This window comes from Lacerta agilis, chromosome 2 (assembly GCF_009819535.1).
Source record: "Lacerta agilis isolate rLacAgi1 chromosome 2, rLacAgi1.pri, whole genome shotgun sequence".
Classification (NCBI taxonomy): domain Eukaryota; kingdom Metazoa; phylum Chordata; class Lepidosauria; order Squamata; family Lacertidae; genus Lacerta; species Lacerta agilis.
This window is the reverse complement of record NC_046313.1, coordinates 21242113-21266720: the sequence shown is the minus strand read 5'-3', so window position 1 is coordinate 21266720 and position 24608 is coordinate 21242113. Positions and strand designations below refer to the sequence as shown.

Here is a 24608-nt window from a genome sequence, read left to right as displayed (position 1 = left end):
GGGTTGTTTTTTTCCACATTAAAAGACTGTGTAGGCCTAAAAGCATCAAATTACGCAACTCCTGGTTTTGCAGCCATTCCCACAATCCTTAAAATCTTTTACATTTCTCAAGTCAGGGTGAGACAAAGGAAGAAGAAAACGATTTTCTGAAACATGTACTCTAAATCAGGACTGGCCTGACATCAGTCTTCCCTGGCCTTTAGAATCCCTGTGGTCCACCAATTTAAGCTTACAAAGGAAAAATGCACACTCAGAACCTCTTCATAGTTCAAGCCATTGCCAACCTGTGTTAACTGATTCCGCATATGTGGTCTTGCATTAACAAGTGTCTTACTGGGTGGATCAGACAAGGTCCGCCTAATCTAGCAAGAATCCCAGGGAAATGGAAGTTGGCCGGAAGCCCGCCACTTTCTTTTCACTTCAATGCCCTGTTACATAGCTTTGAAGTAAACATCATCGCAGGACAAATCCAACATTCTGGTTAGAACTATTCAATTGCTGAGAATGAGAATTACTGAGAGAAACAATCCTACAAATCCAGCCAAAGAAGGCAGAACGAGTACAAGTAAAAACAAAGAACATTCCTCAAAAAGTGGCATTTTGGACGAAACATGCAAGCCGAGCTGACTGAAGAGCGCTGCAGTAACCTAACTGGTTTATAATGGCCAGAGATTTTGTAGATGTCAAATGCGAGATCTATGGTTCCTAATGCCTATATGACTAGTGGCTTTCAAATACTGGATTTTGCAAACAAACAAACACAAATATGCTAAGCTGCAGGATGTAATGAACCCAGGTAAGTTAGCATTTGTATGCTGATGTAGTGTGCTTTTCAATGAAGCAAGGACTGCGTGTTAAATAATAGATGCTTGGGGCTATGCAAAGAAAAAACAAAACACAAACAATGGATAAGGATATTTTGGAAAAGCCGACAAGGTGCTGCTTTATCTCAGGAGAATCTTTTTTTTTTTTTTTAAACAGAATTTATTGACATTTTCATAATATAACACAAACCCAACCCCACACCTACAAATACCAAAACAAATACATATACACATAATGTCAGGATTCTTCTTCTTATCTATATACTTTACAAAAAAAAAATTTCTAGTTCTGAATCTTGACGTTTGACTTCCCCCGCCTATACACCTTCGGTTTTAAATCAATATACTATTTCCTTAACAACTTTTCTCTATAAAAAATTTAACTTTACTTAAAAAGAAAAAACACCATTGTCTTAATCTTTGCATTGTAACCTAAATCTTAACCAAGTATTCTTATAGCTAAACTTATTTCTTCTATCCTTTAACATGCTGCTTATAACTTAAAATTCAATATCTCCTTACTTATTTAAAATAAACATGTAATTAACAGACTTCACACTCCGATTTCGGATACCATGACAGACCAATCAGATTATACATTTAAAGCTTCAACCCACTCCTCCTCTGTCCATTGTCTTTATCTGTCTTTCTCCACAGCCAAATCTCCCATTGTCTTCCTCTGAGTGTCCACAGATCCAGGCAGCGTCCACATCAAACCCAGCATCGAGCCTCAGGGTGTTCCATATCTCCATTCTGGGCTCCTCCTCTTTTGCTCCTTCTTCTTGTAAAAATCTTAATTCCATGTCCCTTGCCCCCGAGCTGCCACCTCGGGGTCTGGATATTGTAAATTTTCCTGTTTCAGGTTCCTTTTCCGTTCGCCCAGCCGTTTCCGACCATCCTCCAAGCGCCCCTCCCAGCTCTTTGCCAAGGCTTGATTCCATTGTGTAGAACTTTTGAAAAGCCTCCTCTGTGGAAAGTGCATCCTTTTTATGAATAATTCCACTCAAGACTTGTAGTTTCCGATTAAGTAATTCCATCTGCAAAATAGTGAGCATTTCCTCCTCCCTTAAATCAGAGCTCGATGCCAGTGCGATCGCAAAGTCCAGCATTTTGAGAGAGAGGGTGAGTATCAGATTTCAGTTCCTGTCTCTTCCTTCCTTTGTCTCAATTTTTCCACAACAAACCAAGTCGCCGCCATTTCTCCGAAGCCGGAGTATAAAGCCCAAAACTTCAAACGGAGATATTTTTTCCCCAATTAACCCCCGAAGGGAGATCTCAACAGACTCAGTTTTCAAATTCCAAATACTTTCTATGATTGTTGTAGCAGCAGTCACTTAAAGGGTTAATCTCTTTCACCACTCGAAGGGAGGGAGGCGGGCTGCCTTTCTTCTTTCCCCCAGATCGTTCCAGGAATACAAAGAGTCAATCAATTACTCACAACCTCTGGGTTCTTAACAGCTCCTTAATGACAGGTAGAACTTAGACGCTCATCACAGGCTTTGCCACCGCATTTTCATCCCGGTTGGGGCTTTTCCCCTATAGCCCGGCTCCGTCGTCCCTTCACCCCCACTCCCCCTTTACAGGGGGAGCGGGGGAAGGGTTCGGAGCCACAACGGGCACAGCCGGGGAGCCCAGGGTGCGAGACGCTCTTCCCGCACCCCAACCGGAGCCCCGCTATGCGGCTGCAGGGCTCCTAACCCCCGGAATGAGCTGGGTGCTTCGCAGCCGAAGCAACCCACGACCACCCATAATGGCGTCGCAAGCGGAAGTCCTCAGGAGAATCTTACCAAGACAGGTATTTAGAGATATTTCTAGGAAAGAAATAAAAAGTTGTGGCAACATGGAGGTGGACTGTGGGGTGAAAGAGACAGGGGGGAGTTCCAACATTAAAAGGGTTGTCCCGTACTAAAGAGCTGCTTTAGCTCCCAGCTACAGCTCAGACCCTCCAAGTGTCCCTGTTTACAGAAGCCATCCCAGTTTCTGATTTGATCCTGCAATGTCCCGCTTTTCCTTAGGACATTTGCATTAAAAAGGTACAAACAAACAAAATAGATAATTAAAGTAAATAATGAAAATGAAATGAAATGAAATGTCAAAATCCAGGCAAACTTCAGATAACAGCAAAACTGAGTACACTGCCAACTTCAGTCTTAAAATTGGGGATTGTGGGGGTTTTGTGCTAGAATGCTCTGATTAGCATGTAAACCTGATCTGTTTTCAGTGTGTAGACCATAGGCAGGCAAACTAAGGCTCGGAGGCCGGATCCAGCCCAATCGCCTTCTAAATCCAGCCCACGGATGGTCCGGTAATCAGCATGTTTTTATATCAGTAGAATGTGTCCTTTTATTTAAAATGCATCTCTGGGTTATTTGTAGGGCATAGGAATTCTTGCATTTCCCCCCTTCAAAATATAGTCCGGCCCCCCACAAGGTCTGAGGGACAGTGGACCGACCCCCTGCTGAAAAAGTTTGCTGACCCCTGGACCCTGCCTCTTTTGCAATGGCCACCTTGAAAATTCTTTTACATCTCAGAACAATATGGCAACACAATAAAGGCATGCAGTGATCATTCTTCCAGACCTAGCAGAATAGCATGGCAACAATGATGAGGAGATTGTCAACTATCTATATATGGGAGGAAGGCAGAGCTCTGGCAATCTGATCAGGGAAGCTGCTACTCTTATTCTTCACAGCCTGATGGTGTACTGAGTGCAAGAACGTGAGTCAGCATAATATTCATGCCATTTAATCCTTCCGCATGCACTAAATGGAGATGCACATGCATGCAAGTATACCATTCTTGTCTGTAGAAGTATTAGCAACAGGACAGAAACAGAAGCCATATAGAGTAAGGAAAAACAATGCAAGGTTTTAAAAGGTGATTTAAAATTCAGAAACCAATGGAATGAAAAACATCTACTTGCAAATTATTCAGCAACAAGATATATATGACTTCAACTGCAATACCATGGCCCTAAACCACAGTTTTGGTGCAGTAGCATGCTGCACACATGCTACTGTGACCAAGAATTGTTCCCACTGAATAGAACATCAATACAGGCAGATTTGACAGCTTCTGGTGTTGTAAGAGACTGTGGGCATCTCCAGTGGGTGAACTGGGTGTTATCCTTTTGAAGGTGCATGCACTGTGTGTTTGGGGACAGAAAATGCACAAGCGTGCATGCACGCGCACACACACACACAATATATTCTACATATGGTTCAAAATGCACATGGCTCAAAATATAGCTGTTTTATGAGATGTCTGAAGTGTTCCAAGGTTGCTTCCTTAGAGTATTGTTAGCATGTCAACTGATATTTTAGGGTCATTCGTTCCGAATGATTATTTTCTTTGCCAAGTAAATTCCAAAGACGAATGTTACTAACGGATATATTTCTCCAAAAATCACATCTGCACCCACTTAAAACTACAGCTGATCTCTTTCTTTTACTAATGTCCAGCAAACTCACAAATCCACATGAACTTTTTTCATTGTATTACACCTGGCTAACTAATGTTTACCCCAAAGGTTCTGTTGACACAACCCGTAACATCTGTCAGACAGAAAGGCAAACTACACATTACACTGCAGCTGTGTGTGTAACAAAGCTCTAACAGCACCTTCTCCGCTGTGGGGAGGAGAGATTTGTTCCCGAGAAGGTGCAAGAGGAAAGGAAGTGACCTTTCGACTGTCACTTGCTTTCCATTTGAACCGCCCCCCCCCCAGCTGCAAAATATCCAAGGGGATGTCAGCAGCAATGTACCGGTAATGCAAAGTCTTTGCTCCCATCCCACTTCAACAATAATTGTTAGTGCAATCTGAGCTTCAGTAGGACCTACCTCCAGCATATTGATTTGTCAAAACAATATATATCATAATTTAGTAGAACTAGAATGACTGCCTATCAGATGCCAATATATATATTTTAAGAGAAGAAACAAATTAATTCTATATCTTAATCTAATTGTATTAGATATGTTAAGATATTGCATAACATAAATCTAATAATATTGCTTATAAAATATTTTTTGTGTTCTGAAGAAGTCAGAGAAAATACAATACCCAGTCTGTATATTTTTTAAAAGTGTAGGGTGGTTGATTTAAAAAATATATTTTTAATTGCTTTTCTAACATTACATGAAATAAAAAGCGGAAAGAAAGACCATAATTCAAATTCAAAGTAACCCCCTCACCCAAACCAGTGACCAATGCAACAAGTGAGATTATGGATATGGGATTATATCCTTTGTTGAGTCCCTCGGGATGACATGAAACTGCACACAATGCAAAGATGTCCATTGATGTTATTGTAACCACAAATTACAGAATGAGCCTGGTATTTGTCTCTCTTTTGAGGTTGCATTCATATATTGAACCAGGCACCAGTCCACCACAAATGTCTCTCTTTTTCCTCTGACCCCTTCAAATTGTAGTCTTTGCCTTAGTTTTTCCGTAAGTGCCACTTTCCACATCGCATAGCACTATTTTTGTATATTAAGTTGTTGGCTTCTTTCTAGCATCTGGCTATTAACAGTGTTGCCATTACTAAAAAAATAATAATATCCAGTCAAATTATTACACAGTAAGATTGGGTTTTCCCCTTTGGACAGCTCCAATAAAGGCAGTTCTGGACTTTTCTGCAATGTTTTCCCAATTATTCCAGCTGTCTCTTGAAAGGGCTCCTTCCAGAACTTGGGTGTCCTCTCACAGTTCCAACCACACATGGGTAAACAAGCCCCCCCCCCCAGTCTCTCCAGCATCTAGCTAAGCAATTTTTGTACTGTACTTTTTGTGCTATTTTAACCGGTGCTAGGTGCCATTTTTGTACTAGTACAGCTACTCTGGGCAGCTTCCAACAAAATATTTAAAAAGACAGCAAAACATCAAACATTAAAAACTTCCTGATACAGGGCTGCCTTCAGATGTCTTCTAAAAGTTGTGTATTTCTTTATCTCCTTAGCATTTCACAGGGCGGGTGCCACTATTGAGAAGGCCCTCTGCCTGGTTCTCTGTAACTTCACTTCAGGTATACAGAGCCAAGGTCATTTAGGGCTTTAAAGGTCAGCACCTTTAAAGTGTCTACTTGTTGTATGGGCTTAGAAGGATTTAACTTTGATCCTTATCCTGCAAATACTAGCAAATACATATCTTTTTCAGTTGACGCCAGAAATTATTTTGGTTGTATTTATTGTTATTACTTCTATTAAAGTCAGACATTTTTAAAGAAGTTGACAATATATCACAGCAATGAAGCAATGCAAGTTTAATTTGGAAAGAAGTTAACTTTTCGTTTTGCTATGCTTTAAATATATAAAGATCAAAGAAAAGAAAAGAACTGAGATTCAAATTCAACTTTTAAGCAAAAATGACAATGTCTTCATGAGTTAATATTAATCCTTTAATTATGAATTTCAAAGGTTTAAATACTTTCTCTGACCTTGGCTTTAAATAATTATGCCAAGTGCAGCTTTCTTTAAATTCAAAAAAGATTCTGAATTGTTGATCACAGCCTTTAATGGTTTCAGGCTGGCAGATTTCCAACGTAATCCTTAGAATGCTGTTTAAAATTATAGACCAAGAACCTGATGCAGGTAAATGAAATGTCAGTTTCACAAAGGCTGTTCCAACTCTATATGCAAATTGCCCCATTTGGTTGCTACATTTCATCTTGTAATAAATTGCAGATTGTGTTTTAATACACGCTAAAACATTTAAACACCTGAATGTTGACCAATGGAGATAAGCATTTTGAGAAGTTTCAATGCAGTTTTAACACTGAGCCACAAAAATGTATCATTTTTATTAGGGCCATAAATAGCAGGGATTTAAGATAGTCAAAGCAGCATCAGAGAATCTTCCACAGCAGTGGCCAATGCCCTCACTCCCAAAAGAATAAAGTAAAATCAAAACAAATGATATCAAAATGTCAAGCTCAATAGGCTTTCTTAATTTACATTAAGAATTCTCTGCAATTGAAAGTGCTCAAAATGACTCTGTTCATACAGTGAGATGTTGGGCATTATGTCTATATAATGCAGGTATACACATATACATCTGTCCACAATGCTGGCACTTAGTTTTAGGGAACCCCTGGGCATGACTCCCACAGCAGGACCCCACTTATTACAAATACATTCACTTTGCTAATATTGAAGGAGATGCCTCTCTATTCCTGTTCACCATTGTGCGGGGTTTTTCAACCAGAGTGCCATGGCACCCTAGGGTGCCTTAAATGATAGTCGGGGGTGCCACACTTAAAACTGGACTCTATCCCTCTTTCCTTCTCTCCCTCCTCTGATGCCCTCATGTCTGTGTCTTCATCAGGCCGCAAAGGCTGGGGGCATCCTCTTCCCAGGCCCCTGGGGGGTGGCATGAAGAGACACCTCTATTTGGGGTGGGGTGGGCGGCTTAGAGACCTGGGGCAGTGGCGGCAGCTGCCCAGCAGATTCCTCAAAAGAGGTGGGGGGAGGAGCCTGAGGGAAAACTCCACAAGGGAGGGTGTTTGAAAAGGGGTGACTCTGCAGGCAAGGGATTTCTGAGGCTCAGAGCACGTTTCACCACAGGGAAGCAGCAGAAAAAAATGTAGTTCAAGGGAGCCATGGACTGAGAAAGGTTGAAAACCTCTGACCTATTCCCTTGTCTACTCCCCTTGGCCACAGCAAGAGAAGGAGAGAGGGAGGAAGCAAGTTTCACAGTCATTTCCCTAGAAATGTAGCACTAGTCAGGCACTGTTTTCATGCTTACCTTTTCGAGTGCCATCTCCATTTCTGTAGCATTAGTCTTTTGCAGATCTAGCATCATCTTTTCTGACTCAACTTTCAGCTTGTTCATGGCAGTCTCATGGTCCCGAACGGTTTTTTGTTTTTCTTCTTCTCTAAGAAGGCTAAGTTCAACTAGCTGCTGTTTTCTCTGTGTATTCACTTGAATGAGCTCTTCTCGCAGTGTGTGGATCTGGGCTTCCATATCAGAGATGATCTTTAAAATAGTAATGATAGTAGAAGTTACTTTTTATGTTTAGTTTTGCTACTAAAAATAAACACATGAGATTACCATTTTGAGTAGAGAGCTACCACATCATAGGTGTGGAAGCAATTCTCTAAATTATTGGAAAGTGAGAGTGTATGAAGGTATGTATATGTGCTGTTAAAATGCATCCAAAATATAAAGTCTGGCACACAATGCAAACAAGTTTTGTGCTCACATTAAAGCTCCTTATTCAAGACTGTAATCCATAAAGCCCTGAATTAAAAGTAGGTTTGAGGCAAGCATAATATTCCATAATATTTCAGGAAATCAGGAAACAAGATTCTCTCGCATCCTGATCCATGCATTTCACTTGGGGAAAAGTTGCATTTATTCCAGTGGGACTTATTTCCAAGAAAAAGCATGCTCAAGATTGTAGACTGTGGGCCTACTCTTGAGACAATGGAGGGAAAACTGGAAAATGCAATGCTGAAAATCACGTGCTAGAAAAGAATTCCTATCTTTATACCTCATAACAACTTATACCAAATGTTACCAACTCTGAGGCTTCCAAAAACAACAAAAGGATCTGTGCCTTTGGATTGCACAAATACTGCATATCATAAACTCACGAACTTGTTTATAAATAGTATCTAGTCACGCCTGTTGCAAATTAAAAATAAATTAAGGCACATGTACTGAGAAATGGAGAGGGTTTTTTTAAAAAAAAAAATCAGTTGAGTTTGTTTATTTATTTCTCATCATTCCACTGCATTTGCAGTTAAAAAAACCAATAAAAAACCAAACAGTAAAAAAAGAGAAAGGTGTAATAGATAAAAATAATCTTTAAAAAATCAGGGGCAGTTGCAAAGGTCTATTTAATCCAGCAAGTGCAGTGCCTGCAACTGTAGGGTGGGGAGCACTTTAATCTCCCATAGTAGGGAGCTACAAAAGCTACACACAACCACAAAGAAGGCCTTCTCCCACATACTAACCAGTGACACCTGGACTCAAAAACAAGCCTACCCAGTAGAATTTAGGGCAAGGAAGGCTGCTTTGGGATGAGACTGTGAACTGCTGACTGTGGGTACTGTATTCAAGTCTGCAGAACTACCAGATGGAGAATTATAATCATGCACTCACTCCCGTGAACCATCATATCCATCAACACTCAATCAGAAGTAGTTAGTAAAACACACTTGGTTCAATATACATTAAGAGGCAGTGGTGTAGCGTGGGTTGCCAGTGCCCAGGGCCGTGCAGAGGGTGGGAGCGAGGGGTGGAAACTGATGGGAGTATGTGCATTCAACTGCCTAAGGGTGTCCACGTCACCCAGGAAATCACAGCAACAGAGATAAGAAGAGTCATTCAGTTGCCTGGAGAGGTCACTTCCTGGTTCGCATGGAGAAGCTGTTTTTAATGAAGCCCAGTAATGGAAGCTCACAGCTGTATTGAGGCAGCATTGGGTGCTAAAATTTTGTGCCCCCTAACAATTTTGCACCAGGGACAACCATCCCCGTGGCCCCCCACGCTATGCCATTATTAAGAGGTCTCTATATATCTCAAGATTCAATTGATCATTGATAAAAGAAATGGTTTAGTATGCAATTCACATACATAATTGCAGCTTTTTACCTTGCCTTGCTTACAGAGCTTAGCAATGTGGACTAGAAGATAGCAAACATTATAGCTACGTGGTTACTTGGCAGTTGGGTAGTAGGGAGCACAGGCATGCATATATGAGAGATAAACAGGAGCAGCAAACAGTTATCCATTGCAATTAACATATTTCATAGTGCACAGTCAGACCACAAATAATCTGAAAAAAGTTGTTTCACTTTATTAAATCATTTCAGGTATGTAAGTTTCTAAACTTTCTATGGCTTACTTGTCAAAACACTTATCACTTGAGTTGCCATTAAAACAAACAAACAAACAAACAAACAAACAAACAAACAAACAAACAAATAACTGAGCAGTAGTTAACAAGAATCAAGGACACGAACAACCTAGTAGCAGGTGCTATTTTTAAAAGTGTTGGGTTTAATACGGCAAAACTAAATTTCAATAGAATGTCAACAATTTTTAAGAATAGTCAGTTTTACACAAATATTATGGAGCTACTCAACAACACATATTTGGGGGGGGAGACATCTTAAGGGACTGTAGGGGTCTAAAGCAGGGGTCGGCAAACTAAGGCCTGGGGGCTGGATGCGGCCCCCAGGCACATAAATCTAGCTCACGGACCCTGCCATCTACTCAGTCAGTCCCCGCGATGCTGGCATGGCTTCTGGGCGGTTGCCGCCACTCGTGTGGCTTCGGATTGGCCGGCAGGTGGGCAACAGGTCTGTGCCACGACATGGGCATCGTGAAGGGCGCGTCTTGAGGCTTCAGCCGGAGCTTGGTGCACCTGCTGCCCCCACGCCTGTCACCCGGCTCGGTGCTGCTGCTGGTGGCACGATTGGGGGCCATGCTGGGGCAGCTGGAGGGTGAGCTGTGCGTCACCTATGCCGCACTCTGCATGCACGGCCTGCATGCCGACCTGGCATCGGACGATGGGCCGCAGCACGTGGTGCACGCTGCCTGGGAGCTCCACAGGGATGGGCTCATGGAGCGGCTGCTGCTTGTCAACAACACCAGTGAGCGGGCGCCGCCAAGATGCACTCCTGAGCATGTGCAGAGTACATTCCTCCTCCAGGTCTGCAGGCAGCTGCGGGACCGGCTTGCAGGGTATTTATATTTTTCAAAATATAGTCCGGCCCCCTGATTAAAAAGTTTGCTAACCCCTGGTTTAAAGTAATGGTAACAGCAGCACGTTCATATCTGGTTTTGTCCATAATAATAATAATAATAATAATAATAATAATAATAATATTTATACCCTGCCTATCTGCCTGGGTTTTCCCCAGCCACTCTGGTTGAAGGACGGGTAAGAAATCCTATAAACAAAACAGGTGCCGGTGGTCCTATTAAAAAAGCAAAACAGTGAGGAATACTAAAACATCCTTTAAAATAACAACTTATCTCCCCAAAGTCTTCCCTCCAACTGGGTTTCAATACTCAAAGGGAGGTCAGCTGGAAGAAAATCACCTTAGGTAGGAACATACTTCAGGGAACATACTGCAGGTAAAAGGTAAAGGTAAAGGGACCCCTGATCATTAGGTCCATTCACAGATGACTCTGGGGTTGTGGCGCTCATCTTGCTTTACTGGCTGAGGGAGCTGGCGTACAGCTTCTGGGTCATGTGGCGAACCAGAGCAGCACACGGAAACACCATTTACCTTCCCGCTGGAGCGGTACCTATTAATCTACTTGCACTTTTTCTGGCGTGCTTTCGAACTGCTAGGTTGGCAGGAGCAGGAACCGAACAACGGGAGCTCATCCCATCACAGGGATTTGAACCGCTGACAAGCCCTAGGCTCTGTGGTTTAACCCACAGTGCCACCCGCAGGTAGGGAAGACAATTCCATGCTCCTCGCTGCACACACCCCTTTATCTTCAAAATTAAGATTGCAAACCTGCTGTTTTTCTCTGCACTTGGGGAAGATCCAGTTTTAAGTGTATAGAACTGCTGTAGTCTCATCTAGTTTGACCCATTCAGGTTGTAACTTCTCCCTCAGCGCATAATGGCGTTTTCTGGGTTTGGCTAACCTTCTTTCTTGCTTTCTTAAATTGCTAAATGTGCCCCCCCTCCCCAAAATCTATAAATTCCACTAAGCTTTGCGTAACATATTGTCTAATTATTTCTAACTTTCGTCTATTATGTGTTGAGCTTCTTTAGAAGATAACAGCTTGTCTGAGAAGGAAAAGAGAACAAAGTGAATGAAGATAATGTGATACATACAAGAACTGCTACTCCATTGTTCTTTTAGTGATTGAATAATTTCTGGTAGGTTCTTTCCAGATTTTTTTCACTCAAATATTTGCATTTTGTAACAGTAAAGCAAAAATGTTCTTCTTTATAATAAGTTGCCTCATTTTTATGCATACACCGCTTTAAACAAGAATATTTTTTACCGAACAGCTTATGTATGAGAATGTGCTTAATGGCAAAGCAAACACTGAAATTCACAGGGGCCTGCATACGAAATATGTTTTCAACCTAGAAAATATGTACATTTTTGAACTGTAAATCCCAGTTTTGTAATAAGAGAGTTTCATCCACATAAATGCCACTGCTATCCAAAGGGATATAGGGAATCAGTTTCGAATTGATTCTTAAGTCTTAAATACTACCAAGATTTTGCATTGCCAAAAGGAGAAATAGGCTTACTATGTACCATTAAAGTGAAATTACCTATTAGTATTCAGATTCTACAGCTAGTATTTGGAAGGGAACCCTATAACAAGATTGCTTTTAAAAACACATTCTCAGTAGCCTACAGTGTCAGCTGTCGCTTTATGATCTCTGTGCTGCTCTCCTCTAAGTACTTCTTTCCCAAATGTCTGCCAAGCCAAATTTATATTCTGTAGCATCTGAATAAATTAGGTTTTGTTTTCTTCCACAGTATTTGACAACTCTGGTTGTGGTCTTCAGACTTGTCAACAGTACATAAGCCCTAGACATTCTAGAGGAGTGCAAGTTGGAATTGCACTTTGAAGGTTTATGGGATGGGGAAAGGAATGAATTAGTACACGGTAGTAATGTCAACCTAATAATAATAAATTCTTCAGTTGTAACAGCACAAATAGTGGCTTGCATTGTCACAGCAAAATATCATCAGATGCCTAGATAATTTCTGTTTCAGTAGAGGTGAATGGTATGATGCTGCCTACTGGGGCACTGCAGTGAGGCAAGGTGGGTTTTTAACCAATGGGGCAGCTATGCTATTTCCAAAGTCACGTCAGGCTAATAACCTCCTGCAACTTGTCATGCCATCATGTTGATAGGAGATCTCTAGACTTGGCTCTTTGGGGCTATGAAAGCAGAAATATGAGTAATATAAAAATGTCTTTTGTAAAATCATTACAGCCTAAAGCAAAAACTGAACATTAACTTAGCAAATGACTCTTAGTTGAATGAGGAAATGTAAAATGGGAGAAGATAAATGGCTATTATTGTGAGAAGATTATCACTTTAAAGTCCAGGCATAGAGTGAGAAAGGCTTACACTGACAAGAATGTGCCTGTGATCTGATTTTCATAAAGCTACACTCTCTGGAAATTAAAAATGCCAATAATTTTTTTTGAACCACTAAGACACAGAACCTTACACATCAGATAACACAGACTGAGGGTCACCAACAATTTTGGGTCTATGGGAACGTTTCAAAATTTGAGAAATGGTCACATGCACACCCACCTAATCAACTTTATTTATTTATTTATTTATTTAATCTTATTTATATCCCACCTTTCCCCCAAAACTGGGACTTAAGGCAGCTCACAAAAATTAAAACTAATACAAATAAAACACACATATCTCTAAAATCATATGAAAGACTTTTTTTAAATTACTATGTATGGAATTGAAACAATGCAAAATATAGGTAAGAGTAATAATAGTAATAAAAAAACAGTATGGAACACTATTAAGAGTCCTTTCCTTAAGAGCAGTCAAGTTTCTAAAAGTCTGACAGAATAAAATAATAAATCACCTGCCCTAGAAGTGGAAGGACAATAAGGAGGAAGCCAATCTGGCTTCTCTAAGAAGGGACTTCTAAAGCCTGGGAGCAGCCACCAAGACCTCCACCATATCCACACCTGGATTCTAAAGTGCCTTGCACAAGCACAAAACATATCCATTTCTGCAAGGCAGACTCCTCAAACCCACTGCAGCCTAAATTAACCCATGTAATTATAAAATCAACATGAAATCACATTTATCTCCACGGTTTGAATAAAAAGGTTCATGTTCGTTGTGTCCATGTTTTGTGCGCAGTAATACCTCAAGTTCTTAATTAAAAGGCACTCTTGTTGACCCTCGATGTTACTCTGTGGTTAAATCAATAGGCTTTCTCTGTGACCCCATCTTAAAGATAACAGGTAAAGGTAAAGGACTCCTGGACAGTTAAGTCCAGTCAAAGGCGGTGTGGTGATCATCTCTGCTTTCAGGCCGAGGGAGCCAGCGTTTGTCTGCAGACAGTTTTTTTTTGGCCAGCATGACAAAACCGCTTCTGGCGCATTGGAACACCATGACAAGTGTCAGAGCGCACAGAAATGCCATTTACCTTCCTGCCACAGCGGTACCTATTTATCTACTTGTGCTGGTATGCCTTCCAACTGCTAGGTTGGCAGGAGCTGGGACAGAGCAACGGGAGCTCACCCCGTCACACAGATTTGAACTTCTGACCTTATGATTGGCAAGCCCAAGGAGCTCAGTGGTTTAGACCACAGTGTCACCCACATCCCCAATGTACCTTAAACCACTAGTTTTCAACAGCATATAAAAACCATGCAGAGCCGTCTCATCCATTGGGGCTGGTGGCGCGGCGCACCAGGGCGCAATGGCCTGGAGGGCGCCTCCGCCCTCCAGCCCCGCTGGCAGCGCCTGCCGGCAGCGCCCTCTGACTCCCGGCAAGGGAGCTGGCCGGCCACGCCACGCCCTCTGGCTGCCCAGCAGAGCACAGGAGCTCTGCGCGCCCTTCCAGCGCTTCCGGGACGGGAGGCGAGGGCAGCCGGCTCGCGCTCCTGCGCGCAGCCGGATGGCGCGGCGCAGCCGGGCAGCTCGCGCTCTGCGCGCAGCCGGCCGCCCGCCCGATGCAGCGCGAGCTGCCCAGCCGCGCCGCGCCATCCAGCTGCGCGCGGAGCGCGAGCTGCCCGGCTGCGCGTGGGAGAGCGAGCCGGCCGCCCTCGCCTCCCATCCCGGAAGCGCTGGAAGGGCGCGCAGAGCCCCGCGCCGCTCCAGCGCCACGCCGCTCATCCCCCGCTCGCCCACCCCCCTCCCAAGGGGCGGCAAGCGCGGGAGGGAGGCGGCATGGCGGGGGCGCCGGAGGGATAGCCGCGCCAGGGCGGCAGATCCCCTTAAGACGGCTCTGAAACCATGGAATAACTCCCTGCATGAAGTGAGCAAAAGGCATTTATCTACTTTTTGCAAAAGACCTAAGACATCTTTACATTGTTTAAGCACTGGTGATTTGATTGGTCCATAGCACTGTGCCTGGAAAGGTAGCTCAGAGAAGGTCAAATCCCTTTTCTGTATTAGTACGGTTACTTGCTCAGAGTCGTGCTAGAAAAGAATATGGCTCTTTTAAAGCAAACCTAATATGTTTTAAAGAAGTTTGAGTCACTTTACATTTTTGAGGCACAATTGTGCCAAAATAGAAGTGCAGCCACCACCAACCTTTGCTGGCTGGGCATGATGGGAGTTGTAATCTGAAGGGCATTGGATTGGTGAAGGCTGGAGAAAAGAATATCATAACTGAGTCCAAAGTGTTAACCAGTGCAAATATTATGAAAGTTTGAAGGGTTTCTGTAACTGGGCCCCGAGTCAATGGGGAGTCTCAGAAGCAAATAACACATTATGTTTAAATAGAGTTTTCAACTGACTTGCTGAAAAGTGGCCCTGCCTCTTCAGAAAAGCAATGCCACAGGGCACCCTGAGCCAGACCAAGACTACGGATCAGGTAAAGGAGAGTTAAACTCTTCCTCCAGGACAGTTTCCTCTTGGAAAATTACTTGCAAAGCTATTTGTCCCTGAAGGAACTCCTTCAGTGGCAAATAGCAGCTTTGGAGATTATTCCCTCATGCAATAGTTCCAATTTGGATCCACACAACTATCCAGCTGCTGCTTTTTCTAAAGAAAGACATGACATTTGTTAAGGCCTTTCTTCGTGTGCCCCTTCCACAAGAGGTTTGAAGGGTGGTAACATGAGAACGGGCCTTTTCTGCAGTGGCCCCTTATTTGTGGAATGCTGTCCCAGGGAGGTTCGGCTGGTACCTTCATTATACACCTTTAGGCACCAGGCAAAAAGGTTCCTCTTCAACCAGGCCTTTGGCTGATCATCATCCTATACCCTTTTAAATGTGTTGTAGGAGGGGTGAGGGTGAGGAGTTCTTGGTTTTTTCCCTTGCTTTTATTATGGAACTTAGGCTTTTTATCTTGTATTTTTAATGTATTTTTATCTTGTATTTTATGATATTTATGGATGAAGAACAGTATATTATAAATAAATAAATAAATAAATAAATGTTTTCTGTGTGGATTTATCCCCCTATACTTGATTTATGCGTGCGTGCGCGCACACACACACACATGATATGTATGGCCAGTTCTAAGTGTATTAGTTTAAAAAATGGGAGCTTTCACAGCTGTGTAGTCAAGGGGTTGTCCCTTGCTCTGCCTCATCTGAGAGTATATATACTGAGTTAAAGGGACCACACCCTATTGCGCAGGCATAGGTTCTGGTGGGGCTCTTGCTATCCCTGTCTGAAGGATGGAAGGGACCTGGAATGAAAACAAGTGAGCTTGGGCCAAGGAACATTGGCCCCTTATGCTGGCCCTCACCCCACCCCCAGCTGGCTGCCCATAGGCCTGCTGAGATGGGGGCAGGGGAGTGCCTCCCTGGAACAAAGGTGGGTGGCTCACCTGTACCAGGAGCCCGCGCGGTGTCGCAAACCCCACCCGCCCAAGGGAGTGAGCGGAAATTGCCTTCTTGCATCCTCAGTGTCCGAGAAGGAGTGGAGGGCTACCTCCTCATGTTAAGGAGATACTGGTAAAGCTAGAAACAGGTTCCTCCCCCATAGGAATGCCCAGCAATCTTTCTAGGGCTTTCTTCAAACATGATGCCATCAGGATCCACATCTCAGACTGTGGAAATCTCAAAATGAATATTACAAATGTGCTTTCTGTGAAGCTGAAACATTCCTGAAAAAATGTTAGAGAGGCGTAAGTAATGAAAACTTATTACAAAATGTGTCAGGCATCATCATACATGGCCAACCTCTGAGAATAATGTTCAGGCTTCGTGTTCGTCTTTTGGGGTCCTTTCCCTATAAGCTGCAGTGGTTGCCAATTAGGTTCCAAACCCAATTCAAAGAGCTGAACTGTTTGCTTCTCAAAGTCCTAAATGATCTCAGTCTGGTGTATCTTAGAATAGTATGGTTCCTGTGGGCACCGAACAAGATGAAATCAAGTGCATCTTGTTACTCAAACATTTGGATTCCACTTCCTTCTATCACAAACACCACTGGGAAGAAGATAAAAAGTTATTTGTCAAATACAATGCATTAAGAAGTCTATATACAAACTTGCAACGCAAAAGAGGGCCAAATATAACACACAATAATTGCTGATTTTCTCAGTCTATGAAAACCCCAAAACTTGGGTTCTTGTGCTAGGGAAGTGTCTGACACACATCTACTGTGAGTTTGGAGATTTATATCTCTGTTCATTTGGAATCTCTGCTAGGAATACTTTTACTAGATCATGCCCTATTTATTTTTATTTAAATAATTAAAAAAATATGTTAGGCAGAGGATTATTTAATGTGTCAACAGCTCTATGATCTCTCAAGAATGCTTAAGGTTTTTAGATTAAAGGAAGATGAAATATAGCACACAGGCAAGTAAAATTGTGGATTTGACTTTAACATTTGCTTGGTGCTTCTTGAAGTTGTGTCTAACGTTATAAAGTCTAAATCAGCTCCATCATAACTCTGACTGAGGTTGTCAAAAGTTGAAAGATTAGATGGTAAATGTAGTTGCATATATTCCTTTTAAAATGTAGCTTACAAATCCAACTGATAGAAGGTTAAATACTTAGACATTTACGCTGTCCCAGTATTTCTAGCTTCTTTCACCTTTGCAAGCATCTCTGACAGATCCTTTAAAAAATTGTCTACTAGGAGTAAGGTGTTATGTTGCTAACTTGCATATGTCCTCCATTAATTTTAACAGCAGTAATCTGCTTACAAATGTCAAAGCTCTCCTGTAAGATACATTACAAGTGACAGCTTTGAAATTTTGCATACGCTGAAATCTGTTTTGCTATCTGTTGTGAATCTATTGGAGGCACATCCTCAACTTGTAAAACAGCTGCTTTCATTTCAAGTTTTATGGGTTTAGATGTATATATTTAATTGCTGTATTATCGCAAATCACCCTGGAAATATTGTTTGATGAAAGGTAGAATATAAAATATTTTAAATAAATGCAATTCGTATATTAAGATAAATAAACTCCTGCAAATGATGCACTGAAAACGGAGGACTTTTCAAGGCCCGTTGATTTCAGTGAAATAATTAAGCCGGTCCATAAGTTTATTCATGTCCACATAATAACAAGAGATTCTCCTATAGTTTTTAAATCAGGCAAATTACAATCTAATTGGCTGCATTTTACAACTATCACAACCTTTGAAGGCTTTAAAAGGAGATTCGACAAATTTGTGGAGAATAAATCTATCAATGGTACCTAGATATGATGGTTATGTACTACCCCCAGAAACAGAGGGAGTATGCTTCTGAATACCAGTTGGTGGGAATCCCAAGTGTCTTGCTTGTTGGATTCCCATAGGCATCTGGTTGGCCACTGTGGGAACAGAATACCAGACAAAATGCACCTCTGGTCTGAATGAGCAGCACTCTTCTGGTGTCATTAAAGTTGAAGAAGGAAGTGGTATAGTAAAAATGGTTGTCTGAGGTGGCAGAGGCAGAAAGCTGAGTATTAGAGGTGAGAGGAAGCAGAGAATTTAGCATTTTACATGGGCGGGAGCTATATATTATTACTGAGAAGGGGTAGTTTGCTGTCAAAACAAAAAAAATTGAAATAACTATCATATTTCCATGCAGATTTCTATTTCAACGTCTGGGAGATAGGCCAGTTGGCATCTTAAGGAACATGTGTGAAGTTGGGGGGTACTCCTGGACCTACCTTTGTCATTGGTGAGGCAGATGGCCTTAATAGCTAGTAACTCCTTTTACTAAATTTGGGCATTGTTGGACATGAACAGCGTGGCCACTGTGATAAACCCAAAGGCTGGATTATTGCAGTGCACTCTATGTGGGACCCCCTTCAAAACTGGTCTGTAAGCTGCAGCTGATACAGGATGCAGCAGCTACCGACAGCTTGTAACACCTTTGCTGAAGTAACTGCATGGACTGCCAATATGCTATCTGGCCATGGTTTTCCTAGCGTTGCCACTCCCCTCCAAGCTCATTCAGAGCAGCGCCTTTCAGTGTTGCAGCACATGTCCTTTGGAATTCCCTCCTTGTTGAGTTTAGCACAGACAATAGGTTTCTGGTGCATGCACAATGTGCTAATGTAGGTGGTTTCAGACATACAAGCTGAACCATGTATCTTTGTGAAGTGAATTCTATGCTTTGTTGTGGCTTTGATTATTGGCTCTCCAGATGCCGTTGTCAATGCTGGTGCCTAGGAATAAAAGGAGTTGGGGTCACCCACATATTGAGGGCCGCAGGTTCCCTATTTTTGATTTCAGCTTGCAATTTTGTCAGCGCAACATACAGTTGCTGACCACAGAAATGTTTGGTATCTATTTTTCACAGCAATTTTTTTGTGTTCTGACTAAAGCCAATAATTCTGGGCACTGCTAATAATTAAAGTTAACATGGTTGATTAGTACTCCCTATTTTGTGTGTGCGCACAAAGTGATTACACATTAGTTTGCAGCAGGAAAAAAAGCAGCCCTCTAACATCACAGGATAGTTTTGTTCATATTTTCCCACAGGCTGTATATCAAAAATAATTATGTATAATGTATCAGTTCTCAAGAAACACGTAACGGCCAGCTGCCAAGTGTCCTTTCTTTTCCTTATAGGGCGGAATATTTATTCAGTAAACAACAACAACCTGCCCCTACTGGACATGAAACAAAAGGCAACTACACATAGCACTGATTGTTGGCTGGGCTGCAACCTTGGATTAATCAAATTAATTGACTAAAATAGTACTCATGATTAATCAGGGTGCAGAGACACAGGAGTTTATAATTTTTGCAGAGGGAAACACTATATTTGGAGACATTCCTCTTCTCTTTCTCAAATAGGAGAGAATGCCTCTTCAAATATTATTGCTTAAGAACTGTTCTTTTTATTCAAATGCAAGTTTAGTTCATTACTCAACTAAGATTACCTTAATCAAGGGATAAATCTAACTGTAAGCACTGGAGGAAACAGTGCTAACTCTTTTTGCTTTAAGTATATGCCGATGAGACCATGAGACACGTTGCCCGGCCACTGATGTTCACCATCATCATTTTATCAACAAAGTTTGTCTGAACTGACAAACTATGGTTAACTTTAACTATGTTTAGCTTTAAAATACGTAACTTCAAACCATGGTTTCTGAAACTGTGTTGCTGAAACTAACCACAGTTAATCAGAGTTCTTGATTCAGATAACACAGCAAGTTGTGGCTGATCAAAAGCAGAAGCAAAAGCTTCTGAAGTTTTATGTGGTCTGTCTTCTGCATTTTATACACCAGGCATAGGCAAACTCGGCTCTCCAGATGTTTTGGGACTACAACTCCCATGATCCCTAGCTAACAGGACCAGTGGTCAGGGATGATGGGAGTTGTAGTCCCAAAACATCTGGAGGGTCAAGTTTGCCTATGCCTGTTATACACCAATATGTTTGTCCTGATGGATAACTTGTATCCGGAAAGAGAAGGGGAAAGTGCGATCCTGTTGGTTTTCCTTGTTGTCTCAGCAGCTTTTGACACCACCAACCATGGTATTCTCTTGGACTAGCTCTGCAGGCTAGGAGTTGGAGGTACAGTATTGCAGTGGTTCTGCTCCTACCTGCAGGGTCAGTCCAGAAAGTAGCACCAGGAGACACTTTTTGGTCTCATGACAGATGTGCTGTGAGATGCCAGTAGATTCAATTATGCCTCACATGCTATTTAACACACACACACACACACACACACACACACACACACATATATATATATATATATATATATCACTGATATGTATGAGGAACCTTTGGTTCTCTAGATCAGCATTTTCCAACCTTGGGTCTCCAGTTGTTTTTGGACCACAACTCCCATCATCCCCAGCTAGCAGGACCAGTGGTCATGGATGATGGGAACTGTAGTCCAAAACCAGATGGAGGACCAAAGTTGGGAAACGGTGCTCTAGATATTACTAAACTACAACTCCCAATTACCCCTGGCCATTGGCTATGCTTGCTGGGGCTGATAGGAATTGCAGTTCAGCAACATCTGAGGGCCAAAGGTTTCCCACACCTGATCTATATATTGGGATCAGTCATCACGAGATATGCAGATAACACCCAGTTCTATTTTTCCTTCTTAGGAATGCAGGAAGTTGCCTTATACTGAGTCAGACCACTGGTCCATCCTGCTCAGCATTGTCTACATTGACTGGCACTGGCTCTCAGAGTTTTATGGGTTTATGTAGATGCTAGGGGTTGAACTTGGGACCTTCTTTATACAAAGCAAGTGTTCTGTGACTGAGCTAATGCTTTTCCCTTAACACATGAAGCTGTGCAGGTGCTGGATCAGTGTGGTGGCAGAAATGTGTTAGACCAGGGATGTCCAACTGGTTGATCAGGTTCGACTGCTCGATCCCTGGGAGGTTCCGATTGATCCTTTTCCTTTGCGGTGGCATAACAGCATCCGGCCCCGCTCCCTCACCCCATCCTCCATTTCCGCATGATCGCTGAAACGGAAGATGGAGTTTCCGCTGTGAGGCAGATTGTTTCTCCTTAGCGATCTGTTGGTTAGCGACTTTCCCCCTTTCCTCAATTTTCAACAGATTACTGCCAGTTTTTTATTCTGTGAGTAGATCGCAGTCTCTTGGGAGTTGGATGTCCCTGTGTTAGACGATAGCTAATAAACTGATTGCTGGTTCTCAGACCTGGGAAACACCATCCTGTTCTAGAAAACATTCAACTATTCCTGGATCAGGTACGTAGTCTAGGGATACACCTTGATTTGACCTTGTCACTGGAGGCTCAGATGTTCCTGGTGACATGGGGTGCCTTTTTCTAGCAATGTCTGGTTTGACAGCTACAGCCATTTCTGGACAGCGATAGCTTGAACACGGTGCCTCCACACTCTAGTAACCTCCCATTCAGAGTACTGCAACTTGTCCATGCAAAGCTACCCTTGAAGACACTCTAGGAGTCTAGGTACTGCAGCAGCTACCACAAAATACAGCAGCTGAAGTATTAACAGGCTTCTCTGCACAAAATACTGTATTTTTCCGTATATAAGACTAGATTTCCCCCTTAAAAAATAATGTCCAAAATTTGGGGGCATCTTATAAACGGATACATCTCCCCCCATTTTCTTAAATCAGAACCCACCCCAATAAGGGGCGTCTTATACATGGGGGCGTCTTATACTGGCTGCCTTTTGTCACTGGGCCCACTTCAAAGTGTTAGTTGATTTGCAAAGCCCTGAACAGCCCAGGACTTGGGTTTTCTGAAATAACACCTCCTGATTGTCCTGCCCAAGCTTTAAGTTTGGCTGGGAAGGCCTTCCTCAGCAACGGCACCTCAGTTGTGGAATACAGTTCCCCTAAAGTTCAGCTGGTGCCTCCTTTGTCCCTCTTTCAGCACTAGCTGAAAACAGTTCTCTTCCTTCCTTCAGGTCTCTTCTGCATATGTTGGGGGGGGCGTGTTATATGACAGGTGGATAAGCTGGTATGTTTTTAATTTATTTTACTGTTGTACTGCATTTTATACTATGGTGACCTGGCCATAGATCACTTTGATGAGAACCAGGATAAAAATACCATTAATAGTTACGTTGGCTTTCAGCAATGTCAAATTGCATGTGATGAATACTATTTCCCTCCACCCATTCCAAACTATGGGTGATATTCAATAAGTTTTGCTTGGAACAGAGGTACTGAGATTGGGGGACCTAATTTATGCCCATGAATTTCAATGCATTTAGTCTGAGTAAAACCTAGAAGACCTAGGTTGTTTTTAACTGTCATCCAAGTTGAACCTGGTATCAGTGATGGTTTTCCTATAAAATCCTATGAAATTCTACTACAGAGACAGAATACACAATGGTTGACTGGAAAGCCAACTCCAGAGTCAGTTCTGGAACTGCTGTCCTGAAGGTGTAAGCAATATTGTGCAGCGCTCACAGGTACCTGTATGAAGAATGAAATGAACAGCACTATGCCTTGTACAGCATTGTAATAAGCAAGCTGATGAAAACAAATATGACTTTGAATCTGTCATTGAAAGAGATGATATTCACAATGACCTTTATGATTAAAATACTGGAAAAAATGTACTTCACCTTTGCAGTTTTCATGATTTGTGAATGAAGATATGGTAGCTACATACTGGTTTAATTAAAGTACATGTTTCCCTTCATTTTCCTCTCTCTGACTTTTATTTCAAGTAGAATAGGTCCCCACCCACCCAAGTAAAAGCTACTCATTACTGACAGCCATCATGACTAATAATTTTACTAAGGTTATAGGCTATGAAAGAAATGTAATCCCTCAAGATGGTACCAACTACCCTGCTTTATGGCTCACATAATTGGAAGGAATCGTGCTGACAGATGAAGGGAGGGAGGAGTATTGTTTTACACCAAGAAAGTCACCTCAATAGGGATATGATCAATCACTGATCAGTGTCAGATAGCAGGCTAAGTAAGGAACATTTTGGTGTATACTTTGCAGAGGGCAGGTCACATCTTGGACTCTAGGAACTATGTTAACTGTTAAGTGAAATCTTAAAAAAAAAATCATTGCATTATTTATAGACCTTGAACAGTCTGTTCTTCATCTTTGCTATGATGCTCCCAAAATTATTTCAATATGTTATGGGTCTATTTGGATGATGTGAGCATTTTGGAGCCAAGCTGGGCAAAAGGTGTGAAACTTATAGCTCCAAACTGGATATTACACATTTTGGTTATTCTATTTATTGCTTTTGTATGAAGGCTACTAAATACCAACAGACGTGGTGATTTTGCTAGGTTCATAGCCTATCAAATAAAGAATACTTCGTGTTGATTAGCTCAGTTGGTTAGAGCATGATGCTGATAACACCAAGGTCACAGGTTTGATCCCCATGTGGGACAGCTGCATATTCCTGCATTGTAGGGGGTTGGACCAGATGATCCTCAGGGTCCATTCTAACTTTATGATTCTATGATTCTATTCACCCAAGATAGTAACAACCACACTTTCTGGCCCACAAACTATAACAAGATAGACCATTTGCTTTAAGATCTTGCCTATCCATAACCTCTATTCCAATTCTGAATGCACTCCTTAGTGAATACTATCTTGACCTTGTGCTTGTTACCTATCAGTTCTTCAATTAGTCCTAAAACATCATCCTTAGAATTGACAATTAAGTAGTATGAGTCACAAGGGCTTCATAGCAATCACCTGAGAGTTTTTAACTCAAATCTGAATCAATTATCTTATAATGGCCGGAGATCAGAGAAAAGAAAAGCAAAATCTCTGGAGTTGAGATTATGCCAAGAACATCTTTAATCTCTGATAATGATGAGCTCTGACACATTCACCTACAGACCTTCAGATTTGGTACCATGTCACTTTAGGTTTGGTACCATGAATTTGTGTACAGCTCTTACCCATCTAATTTTTGTAAATGTTTATTCACTAAACATATTCATTCATCTATAGAGATCAGAAACTTTTTCAGATAAGAAATTCCAGAGCAAGTAAAAAAAAAAAGTTCTTATAAAGCAACAAACCTCATTTTTAAAAGAAAAGTCTTCTGATCTCCTCATAATCATACATAATTACAGCTTTAATGAAGGCAGCTGTTATGAGGGAAGAGCAATAATTTTCACGACTGAAAGATGTTCAAACCAAAAATTCAGCAAGACAAGTGATGCTGCAAATATAAATTACACATTATTGGTTAATGGAATGTATTATTTTACTG

General features: G+C 41.9%; 1 protein-coding gene across 1 annotated transcript in view; it reads right to left on the bottom strand.

The window, feature by feature from the left end:
• The window catches only part of CEP112 (centrosomal protein 112), a 203614-nt gene that overhangs the window by 57462 nt on the left and 121544 nt on the right, over positions 1 to 24608 (bottom strand). Inside the window, 1 exon segment of the mRNA XM_033138892.1 lies at positions 7570 to 7800. Within this exon segment, the coding sequence (XP_032994783.1) occupies positions 7570 to 7800 (231 nt within the window).